Source organism: Myotis nattereri, assembly GCF_964212035.1.
Source record: "Myotis nattereri genome assembly, chromosome: 7".
Classification (NCBI taxonomy): Eukaryota; Metazoa; Chordata; class Mammalia; order Chiroptera; family Vespertilionidae; genus Myotis; species Myotis nattereri.
In genome coordinates, this window is record NC_138082.1 from 47,929,127 (window position 1) to 47,940,996 (window position 11,870).

The 11,870-nt window shown below is 40.5% G+C and overlaps 1 protein-coding gene across 1 annotated transcript; it reads right to left on the minus strand.

Annotated features, from left to right (window-relative positions):
* Positions 1 to 1,274: 1,274 nt before the first annotated feature.
* On the minus strand, positions 1,275 to 11,124 carry DHRS9 (dehydrogenase/reductase 9). Its single transcript, XM_081095470.1, has 4 exons — positions 10,749 to 11,124; positions 9,352 to 9,610; positions 5,674 to 5,837; positions 1,275 to 1,878 (listed from the first exon to the last, which is right to left on the minus strand). Exons 1-4 carry the CDS (start codon positions 11,065 to 11,067, stop codon positions 1,655 to 1,657), a joined length of 966 nt encoding a protein of 321 aa, XP_080951596.1. The 5' UTR covers positions 11,068 to 11,124; the 3' UTR covers positions 1,275 to 1,654.
* Between the last annotated feature and the right edge of the window lie 746 nt (positions 11,125 to 11,870).

The window sequence follows — 11,870 nt, forward strand, 5'->3', positions numbered from 1 at the left end:
TTCAAGGTGAGAAGAAAGAGCCCTGGCAAACAACATTAATGAACTTCAGTTCCAAGGACAAATCGAGTGAGAGTCGATTGGTGGTTAATGTAACCAGAAGAAATTAGAGATAAACAGATAAACTGTCTTTAAGGCCAGGGCCAAGCTGGGGATGACTTCACAGGTAGGTAGTGACAATAGTTTAGCTAACTTTGCCTGAGAATTCTTCTACCTGATCTTGCTGTGTTTTTCTTCATTTTCATGCAAAAATGATGAGTATATGTATCTTCCTTCAAAATCATGACATATGTATCCAGGTGGGCTGATACCATTGGTAATTTGATTTTTCAAAGTCATAGATATGTTGTACACTTGAAAGGAGGACATTGCCTCATAGGCAGATGTTTCCAGAAAGGTAAATGAAAATAGATAGAATTACTGATATATTTAAATGGACATGATTTTAAGCTGCAGATTTAAATATTCTCTTCATAATAAGTGGTGTGTGTGTGTGTGTATGTGTGTGTGCGCACACACACACTAGATAATTTCTCTGGCTCTTTCACCCTATATGATTCTGCAACAAATGTTGAATTCTGACATTTCATGCATTTTTATGTAAATGTCAGCAAAACTTTGTGAGTGATATGGATATTAGAATCTGGGGAAGCATCCATTTAGAGAACCATTTTTTTGGATGGTGAGTGGGTCTAGGGTCAATCCAATTTGGAACCATAAATATGAGCAAGGAGCAGAGCAGCTCACACTGTAACTATAAAAAGGGTCATTAATTTAGTTCTATATCTTTATGGGGCTTCAGAGACCATTCAAATGTAGATGTCCAACCACCCCAGGTGTAAATTACATCAGGTATTTTTAGTCTTGTTCTATTTGCAATCACCAGAATAAACATAACCATTTCCTAGATTTTTGTTCTTTTGGAATGGTTGGTTACTCTGTTGTTACCCCTTCTCTACCAGACAGTTGTGTGTGCCTCGGTGCTCACGGCGGCCTCGAATGGGCTGTTCATCCTCCCCAGTCCCCTCTAGGACAGGAAGGCTTGCCTTGGAATCTCCCTGCCTCCACTTTTATACCCACTTCTGTTTTCAGTCCTCTATTCCCTTCCCTTCCCTCCTACTTCCAGTCCTCCCTAGGGTTTGTCTACTGCCCTTTAGCTTGTACCAGTCACATAACACTTCATAACCCTTCTTCTCCTGCCCCATCAAAGCTCACAGAATGGAGTTCCAGTCCTCCAGAGTCTTATTCTCAGTAAGATAACAGAACACATCTAATCCACTTACGAAAGTAGTCTACTTATCTCTGAACATTTTGATAAGGGCCATATATTAAACATTCAGGAATGGGGGTGGGGAGTATGGGTTAAGCAGTGGTAGAGATCATTTTGGATGGGGAAACCTTTACATTTTTCTTACATCAGACCAAGCAGGCAAAGCCTAAATATTGGGCAGGTACCATTCCTGCCCTTCTTTTCAAGGAAGGCTTGAGAAGGGACTCTGGGATAGCACCAGGGTTGGTGGGATCTCTTCATTTATCAAAAGAAGCATGATCTAAATGAGTCCAGGTTGGATTAGGTAAGGAATAAAATTAAAAAGGAGATATGTCCTTGATATGAGCCAAATTCATAGCCCGCAGCAGACGTTTGCGGTTAGCTGAGTCACACTGCCTTGGGATTAGCCAGCTCTACTTTCTGTTTCAACAATAAAAAGTCTTGCAACACTGTTGGCATGTGAGACAGAGGTATCCAGAAAGTCTTGGCATCTTTTCCAGCAGCATAACGGGTCTTAGGGAAGAGACTTGTGAGAGCATGGTCCATGCACTCCACCACCAGGGAGAGGTCCACGTTCACAAAGGATACAGTGCCCCTCAGCTTGTCCATACCTGTACAAAGAGAACAAGTGTGTTTACTCTTTGGCGAAAGGGGAAAAGGAGTCTGTAGAGGTGAGGGTACAAAGGGGAAGATATGTTAGTGGGAATTTTGAATTTGCCATTATAATAGAGGCCCATTGTGATGGGTTTCTATCTATTTATCAGGAAATAATGCAGCAATACTTTCTCCAGCGGTTCTCAACCTGTGGGTCGAGACCCCTTTGGGGGTCGAATGACCCTTTCACAGGGGTCGCCTAAGACCATCGGAAAACACATATATAATTACATATTGTTTTTGTGATTAATCATTATGCTTTAATTATATTTAATTTGTAACAATGAAAATACATCCTGCATATCAGATATGTACATTATGATTCCTAACAGTAGCAAAATTACAGTTATGAAGTAGCAACGAAAATAATTTTATGGTTGGGGGTCACCACAACATGAGGAACTGTATTAAAGGTCCATAGCATTAGGAAGGTTGAGAACCGCTGCTCTAGACGGTTGGCTCTCAAAATTGAGTGGGTAGCAGAATTTCCTGGAGGGCTTGTTAAGGCCCAGATCGGTGGGTCCCACCTGCAGCAGGTGTAAGGTGGGGCCCAAGAATTTGCATTTCTATCAAGTTTCCAGGTGATGCTGATGGCACTGGTCCAGAGACCAAACTTGGAGAGGCACTAACTTTAAAGCAACAAGGGAAACAACGTCATAAAGTATCTAAGGCTCCTGAGCCCAGGGAGTTATGGGTTTGACTTTGGGTGTGCTTCGAGGGAGTCCCATGTTTACAGGAAATGTGGGAATGCATGTGCACTTAAGCATGTGTGTGCGTGCACTCATGTGTCATGTGCCTCTCTAATCCAGTGAATAAATAGAGAATCATCACTCCAAAGCCCTGACTCAGGAAGCTGAAGAGATCCACCTTCTCAGGTAAGTGAAGTGTTTGAGTAATGAGCTAAGACACTTTTGAAGAGGCTGGTGTGTCATCAAGGGATTGGTAATGACTTGGAACATTCCTCCTGTGCTCTTTTTGTTGTTGTTGTTGCTGCTGTTGTTGCTAATCCTCACCCAAGGATATTTTTCCATTGTTTTATAGAAAGAGTGGAAGGTATGGGGAAAGTAGAGAGGGGAACATCGATGTGAGAAAGACACAGGGATTGGTTGCCTTCCACATGCAACCTGGGCCAGGGATCAAGCCTTCAACTGACAGGAATCAAACCCAGGACCCTTTAGTCTGTTGATGCTCTATCCATTGAGCCAAGCCAGCTAGGGCCACCTGTGCTCTTAAAACATACCTGAAGTCCTGGCTGGTTTGGCTTAGTGGATAGAGCATTGGCCGAGGGACCAAAGGGTCCCAGGTTTAATTCTGGTCAAGGGCACATGATCAGGTTGCGGGTTCGGTCATCAGTGCGACCTGCAGGAGGCAGCCGATAGATGATTCTCTCTCATCATTGATGTACCTCTCTCCCTCTCTCTTTCTGAAATAATAAAAATATTTTAAAAGAAAAAAACATACCTGAGTTGTGTCTTCTCAAAAGAAAACTATTATTTTAAATCTTCCTTTCAACTTCAGGCCCCAGTAGCCACAAGTTGATCAAAGAGTCTAAATGAGGTTACCTAATAAGCCTTAGTGGCTATTTTAAACTCCTATTACTCCAGCTTGGGAAACGAAGAAAGGTGAGCTTAAGTTTGTGGTCTACTTCGGAACAGTGAGTCTGGCTGATCTCCAAAACCTGACTTGGAAAACTCTAAAAAGAACAATCAGTGTAACATTGGGCTCAAAGCCACATGGTACTTCTGAGACAGGACATTTGAACCAGGGGCTAGTGCAAACAGAATTTTGAGATGGAAGTTGGTGATATACTCATAGGCATTTATAAAGTATCAATGTTAGTATCAAATGGAGAGAATGCTTTTGAAAGAGCATTTTGTTTCTGAATCTACTTAGAACCTTCAGAGTTGGTGAATGAGGAATAGTATTTAACGGCAGAGGTTTTAAATCTATAGTGACATGTCAGCACTGGGAGGTTTGTCAGACCAGAAGTTACAGTTGATATTTAGGGTGTCCCCCAATGATGTATATATTTATATTAACAGCTGATAATTCACTTAATTTTCACTCCTTTTCAGGTTTAACTGACTTGAAATAATGGGTGAAGCCAGACTAAACTTTGAACAAAGAAAATTTATCCTAAAGTGCTGCTAGACTTTTTTTTTTTTAATGGGGATAGATACATAAAAGATAAAGTTTATGGTACAAAGCTGTCAAAGAATCAAGGCAACAGTCGAAGAATCAAGGGCACATAAATACTGAACAAAACGATTCTTGATGTTTGCCATTCCATTGCTTCGAGTTATCAGTGATGGCTGGATCAGAATGGTCATTAGTTTGAAAACAGGCATTGACAAAAAAATTATTCATTTCTGCAGATTATTTTAAATTTTGAAAATGAACTGTATGTTAATAAACACTGACTTTATAATAATTAAAAGTGCATATTCATTTTTGGGGGGACACCCTGTATATGTGTATATGTTTGCATCTGTGTGTGCGTGTGTGTGTATGTGTGTATGTGTAGTGGGTGGGGTGGTTGAGGGAGTCAGTCATTCTAAAAACCTCCCTAGGTGGATCTGCCTTGGTCTTTGCTCCACCTTGTGAACTACTGGCCTTGAACCTTACCACAGTTGGCTGTCTTACCAAGCCCATTGATGAAGAGGCTGGATTGCAGCTTGGAGGAATAGAGTGACACAAAGTTAGGTGGGGCAGGGTCAGGAAGTTTGAGGTGGAGGCACAATCCTGATACAGGAACTTTAACCAGCTCCTTAATGTCTGTTGACATTATAGTGTGGTGCAAAGTCAGGCTACCTGTGTTCAAATCTAGTACTTCCACTTATATAACTCTGCAACTTTGGGCAACTTACTTCTCTGTTTCTATAAAATTAAGGTGGTCTCTATTTCATACGGTTTATTTGGGCGTTTTATTTATTTACTTTTTATTTAAACATTTTAAATGAAAGTTCATGTAAAGTTCTTATAGTGGGGACAAGTACACATTATTATTTCTCCATCCCTGACTCAGTCTCTGGACTTAGTTACTTCTTCTATCTCCACTCCCTGTGCTTTCCTGCTCCAGAAAGTTTTTACCCAAATAATTCCTTCCTGTACTTTGGGCTTTATTCAAACCTGACCTGTCCCATAAAGATTTCTCAGCCAGTATTTTCTTTTTCTTGGTCTGAATTCCTTGGGCAATTAGAGAGCACACCATATAGCACCCTTCTGGACTATAGGGTTATGTCTAAGAAGTAAAGGGTTGATTTTCTTTATGCTGTACAGTCTCATTGTTTTACAGTCTCTCTTGGTTGCTTTTTGTTTTCAACTAGATTATAAGCTAGTTAAGGGTCAGAGTCTAAGTCTGTATATTTTTGGGACCCCCATAAATCCTGGAACAATGTTAAGTGATTGATGGGTAGAGGAGTTTGGGTAGAGGTGAAGACCAGGAGAAGTTGTATTGCCTTGGGTAGGGCATTTCACCTTCCCAAGCCTCTGTTTACTATTCCTATAGTGTTGTGTGTTTTTTTGAGGGGTAAATGATACACATAATTTATAAAGTGCTCAGTATAGAACTTGGCACTTAGTAAATGCTCAGAGGAGCAAGAGATGACACTGGAATTAGTAGGAACACCTGATCCATATTTAAGATCCCTATTACTATGGAACCTCATTTTTTTTAATATATGTTTGAGTCTCCTGCATACTGCCTAGGACAATGACTCCCAGAGGACCCTGGGTCCATCCCCAAAACTCACATTTTTCAATGTAACCTTCTCCGTATTGGTGTTTGATATCTGGAGACAGGTCCTTCCAAATGGCAAATTTCTTCTCAGCAGCCTTTACTGGATCTGATAATCCTGTTTTGAATAATCCAGGTTCGATGCAACAGACATGCACACCAAAAGCTTTCATGTCCCGTCTGAGTAAAAAACAAACAAACCATTGATGATGTTCAGTGGAGGTTCATTTGGAAAATGCTCGTGACATTTTCTTGTGAAACTTTTCACGGGATCAGAGAATCGGGTGCATTGGACAGGAGCTTCTTGTTCTGCCCTCTCAGTTTGCGGATCTGAAGGTCAGGGTGGTGAAGTGAGGGCTGGTTTAGTGACAGAACAGGACAGGGACCTGGGTAGACCCACCCCCAGCCCAGTGTTCCCCCTGAGCCTACTCTCATTGAATTGACAAGCATTTGGGCTGAGGACAGGTTTCTTTTCAGTACGTAGCATACTTTATGGTGAAATTGACCGGTGACTGGTCTGGCTGGACAAGTTTACCTCCATTCTAGGAACGTGAGGAGACTGCAGCATGAATGAGGATATGCTGAGGGACACAATATGACCTGACTAACCTGTTCCCTAGGTCACTCAGCAAGCTCTTTCATCATCTCACTGCAGAAAACCCAAACCTATGCATTTACCAGGCAACAGGGTTTTGGCGAAATCATGGTCCCCGTTTCTTTAAATCCAGTTATGTGAATAATTATTTCCTATATTTAATTTATATTTCTATCAAGAGTATATAAGGAAGTAATTATTCATTTTACAGAAGACTCTACCAACCATAAGACTTACTAAGAACTTTACCAGTAACCTTAAATTATGATTTAATTGATCTTATATTTTGCTTTCTAGTAACACACCTATTGTTTAGTTTGAAGTATATTTAAAAAATGCAAATTAGCTTGATTTTGAAATAGTTTGAAGGGTACGTTGCTTGCATTGAAATGAAAAAGATTATTTTTCAACCTGATTGTATTTTTCTCGCCTATCTTCTGATCTCCTGTGGGTTTGGAAAGTGTCAGTGCTAAAGGGGCATATGGGAAGACTTTCCTCTCCATCTACTCATGAAAATAACATCCTCCAGGGACAAATGGCTTTAAGTCATCCAACTAACCTTACCAGGTGAGTAAAACCAGTATGAAACCAGTATGTTGCTGGGCAAATACAGCTCTAAAGAGCCCCAACCCTTTCCCAATAGGACAGCTGCCCCCAAATCCTCCTGGAGCTGCCCCTGGACTGTGGCCTGCATGCACAATACCATTTCCAACTCTCGTTCCATGACTTAGAAACTTATGAACACTCTCTACTAATTAATTTCAGGCATAGCCCAGCTGCGTTTGCAATCCCACAAACCCTTCCGTTGAAATATCTTTTTAAAATTAAGTATGTCTCTAAGTGTACTAACATTTTATTATGATACTATTGCTGGGAGAGTGGAACCAAAGGACAACCAAGCAGACTGATGGAGGTTCTCCATGACCTTGCTACTCAAAGTGTAATCTCTCAACCAGGGGCAGCACTTGGGTGCTTGTTATAACTGCAGAAAGCCAGGACCCAGCCCCAGACCCACTGAATCAGAACCTGCATTTGAAAAAGATCAAGGCGATTCGTATGCACATTAACATTGAAGATGCATTGTTCTGACATTGTCTTGTGTGTTTATTTCCTGAAAGAATCAAACCTGGCAACCTGACTCCAAATCGCAAAATGGAGTTGCTCTGTCTCTATTAATCTCTGTAGAATACTCTAACCTTTTACTAGTAAGCTACACCTAGATCCATGGTGTAGATCATAACTCTAAGATGTACCTGCAACTAGTTAAATAAGTAAATGGTTGACTTGAAGAAAAGACTGTATGTAATTTCATCTTTTCTCTTGCCTGTCACAGCACACTCTACTGGATCCTTTCCATTTGCTCCACTGTCCCCTCCACCCTGTGTCTGCTCTCCACGCTGGGAGGCCTGCCTGCATTAACTATATTTTAGCTTCTGTTTGGTTCAGTCAATTGGGAGCAACTAGAGGAAGAGCAGAGGAAGCAATGGGAAGAGGTTGGACAAGTTATTACACCTGTGATGTTGACACTGGTTAATTTTATCCCTCAACTGAAGGTGACTGCCTCTATGTATGCAGGTTCTAGAAACTGCCCTTTCTTCTCCCTTCAGTCTTGTGGGTAGAGATGCCCCGGCTGTCCTTAATTCCCTGGACATTACACTACCCTTTGGGATTTCACTACATGACTCCATGCTTGCCAATAGTCCTTTAAGTAAACTCTGCTCCATTTACCCAGTTTTAATGTCCTCCCTTTCCTACCAGAAACTTGATTGATACAACCTCTTGCAATTTAGGGGCTTTGAACTGAAAGTGACAGTTTCTGGTTCCAAGTAAGATAGACTACTTCCCACGTCTCTCCCACTGAATGTAGCTACAAAACCTGGACAGAATGCATGGAGCAGCTATTTAAGAACTCTAAAATGCAGATGTTAGTAGGCAAGGGAGGGGAGAAGACCATGTTTTGAAGTGCCACTGAACCACTAGAAAAATACAATAACCAAAATGAAATATTTATCAGTTGGGCTCAATAGCAGAATAAAAGTAAAGGGAAGTCAGCGCACTTAAAGATAGATCATTAGAAATATCCGAACAGCAGAGAGGAAAACAATGGAAAAGGTGAAAAGAACCTTAGGGATCTGTGGGACAACCCAAAAGTTCTACCGTTTGTGTTATAGAGACTCAGAAGGAGAAGAAAGATTGGATTACAAAAAAACGTTTGAAAAAATTAATAGCTGAAAACTCCCCAAATCTGGCAAAATACATAAACCTACAGATTTAAGAAGCCCTGTAAACCTCACACATGCTTGGGGGCACTGAGTTGGGGCATTTATTTGTTAAACTGGTACTTTGTTTTGAGCTCAGGGGTTCTCTGAAAGCACACAGCCAAATGATGTGATAAGCCAACCATGTCAAACTCGTGGCCTGCAACAAATATTTTTGGGGCCCAGCCAATATAGCGTATGTAAGAAACTTTTTAATAAAAAGTTTGTAACTTAATTTTTACAATATCCTACATAATTATTAATAATGAACTACAACATTCACTAATGACTGACTTCTATAATCATGTTGCGTTCATTTCCCTTATGCGCCTTACGCGCAGGCACACCATTTCTCTCCACTAATACTAGCAGCGAATATTCTAGCAGCTGATTGCCACGTCATTAGTCTTGGACTGACTTGTTTGGTGTGAGCCACAGGAAATATTTCGCTTTCAGAGAACAAGAAAATTCGATTTATTTGCATTATGCTTATTAATTTGTGCAGTTATTCAGTGTCCGGTAAGTTAATGTTCCAGAAAAAAATATTAATTTTTATTAAAATGTTCTATTGTTTTATGTTAACTATTACTCATTTATTTCAGCCCTTTGTATTCAGCATGTCTCTATTGGAAAAAACCTGTGGTGTTTTTTTTTTTTTTTTTTTTTTGCAACGCACATAAACTTAAACCTTGTTTACCTGGCCAGGGTTAGCCTTTGAGTTTGACATGCTTGTGATAAGCTATATATTGGGAATAATTTAAAGCACTAAATAGAATGTCTGGTACATAATAAACATTCAATAAATGTTAGCTGCTATTATTTCTTAATATATTTGCTTTACCTTAAGCTGTCATTGAAGGCTTCTACTGCGTATTTGGATGGTGTGTAGCCTCCTCCACCAAATGCGAGACGGCCCCCAATGCTGGAGACATTGATAACCCTCCCTCGAGCTTTTTTGACCAAGGGAAGCATATTTAAGGTCACGTCGATGAGTCCGAACAGATTCACTTCTACGGGTTCTCTGTAGTCCTTCACCGTCAGCCAGTCGGTTGGAGCCAGCACGCCGAGAACACCAGCATTATTGATCAGCCCCCAGAGACCTAGAACAGAGGAAGGAAAGGAGACGTGGTAGAAGCTTCCTTAATGGAAATATAGCCTCTGCTTTTCACAATGGTGCCATTTCCTCCTCTAGTCATACTCTTGCTTTGAAATACTCTACAGTTTTGGGAAGTGACAGCAGGAAGTGTGGGAGGCTGAATTGAAATAGTTGAACTTCTGTTACTGGAAGCCAGTATCACAGTTATTCTATTTTTTGGTTCTGAATGTCAAATGCTGCTATTCAGTGAGACCTTTTTGTTTTTTAATCTCAGATATAGAGTAAATTGGTCTATTTTTCTACCTTTCTAGATGGCAAGGCCAGAGCATATTGATAAACTGTTTATATGATGAAGAGCTGCATCCATCTATTTCGCCTTAATTTTTGGCAAAAAATTCCATCATTCACTTAGCTTATTTATATTGGGAAACATTTAATATGTGCAAAGGTGTTTGGAATTCAAGCTTTAAAAATTATGTGGAGTCTATCAAACCATTGTTTTTGAGGAATAGACTCTTAACTATATGATGAAGATGTGCTAGAGAAAAACATTTGTGGTGTGTTTTTTTTTCCCATTTGTGGGCTTATTAAATATCTTCATCCATGAGAATATTTCAAACTTCATTCAAGCCAGTAAAAGTCCTCGAGTTCAGAATGCTGCCACCTTAGCAGAATGAGGCCCAATGGCTCACTACTCTACCATGGCTATCAAAGACACCTTTACTGAAATTCTGAGACCATTTTCTACATTGGCCATTTTGCAGTGAGAAGCAGATTTCAGGTATCCAGATGATAGTTTGGGAATTGTTCCCATATTCTCCTGTAGATTTTAACCCCAAGTTCCTTTGCTGTGTATGTGGCTAGAGTAGCACTTCACTGGAGAAGACCAGGAAAAGTTAAACGCCCACCTCAGTTCTACCTTCACCAGTGGGACTTAAGACTCAGGATAGCTTGAGCTGTGTTTCTCATGTACACCCAGGGACTATTCAGGGGCTATCCTAAGATTTCTCCAATCTTCTCCAGTGTATAGTGGGCATTTATGAGACATTTTCTTGAAAGGCCCCTTAATATCCAAGCACATTTTACTAGCTTTAGTTACTTTGCAACACCCCTTCCATTCTTCCCAGCCCCATGTCATTCACCTTTTTCCCCAACGTGGTCTTTCACCCACTGGGCAGTCCTCTTGACATTCTCTGGGTCAGTCACGTCCAGAAGCACAGTGTGAAGCCTCTCGGAGGTTTCCGCCTTTAACGCTGTTGATCCCGCGTCAGTCAGGCAGGCAGCAATCACGCGAAATCCTTTTTTATCAAAAGTCCTGGCTGCCAAGTTTCCAAAGCCCGAGTCACAGCCAGTAATGAAAATGTACTTATCAGCGATGTCTGCAATCTCTGGTTGTCTTTTACCAGCATAGTTCCATAGAAAACCACAAAGGACTAGGAGGGCTAACACCCATAAGAACATCGTTTTCCTGTATCCACAAGATTACTTCTTTCTTGAACAATAAAATAAGATGTTGTCCTGAGTGTACAAAAGTAGAAAGAAAATTCAAATTAGGACCATCAAAGCATCAGACCCAGGATGGATGAACTTGAGGTATTTTAAGACATTTGAGTGGATACATACTTTTTAAAACAACTCCTTTGCTTAGGAAGATGGCCATTTAAGTGCTAAACCACTTCTCTAAAGTAACACAAAAATTAACCAAGTAATAGTAAAAAAAGTAAGCGGGAGAGAGAGAAAGAGAGAGAGAGAGAGAGAGAGAGAGAGAGAGAGAGAGAGAGAACTCTGAGACCCTTACAACTCAGTGCAGACAGTGTTGAAGTGCAAGGCCCAGTGAGTTCATTGAGAGAAGGTGAGATGAATAGGAAGAGATTGAAAGACAGATGATGGCCAAGGGCACAGAATCCTAAACCACAATCAGTAATCCTCAGATTCTGACCTCTCTGGATTCCAGCTTCCTGTGAGAAAAAAAATCACATGTACAGAGGACAAAGTAGAGCCAATTCATACTTTAAAATTGTGAGGCTTTGACCATACATGCAGGAGATTGACCTGGAAAACTAATTTTGTCAGGACTGGAGACAACCTCGGGCCTAAAATCAAACAGGCAGAGAGAACCCTGGGCATAAATCACTTTAATTTTTTTTTTAAAATTTTATTATTTCATGAATACTTACTGCAGCAATTTAGAATTCTCACAATTATTTTTAGATTAAGAACAAATGTTAAAGAAACAGTACTATAGGAATTTTATAGTCTTGACC

Excerpts from the sequence above, each read along its gene's own strand:
- DHRS9 (XM_081095470.1), bottom strand. The coding sequence starts at position 11,067 with ATGTTCTTATGGGTGTTAGCCCTCCTAGTCCTTTGTGGTTTTCTATGG. Across the intron at positions 9,611-10,748 it reads AGACCACGTTGGGGAAAAAG|GTCTCTGGGGGCTGATCAAT; the intron begins GTGAATGACATG and ends CCTCTGTTCTAG. Across the intron at positions 1,879-5,673 it reads AGAAGGTTACATTGAAAAAT|GTATGGACAAGCTGAGGGGC; the intron begins GTGAGTTTTGGG and ends CTCTTTGTACAG.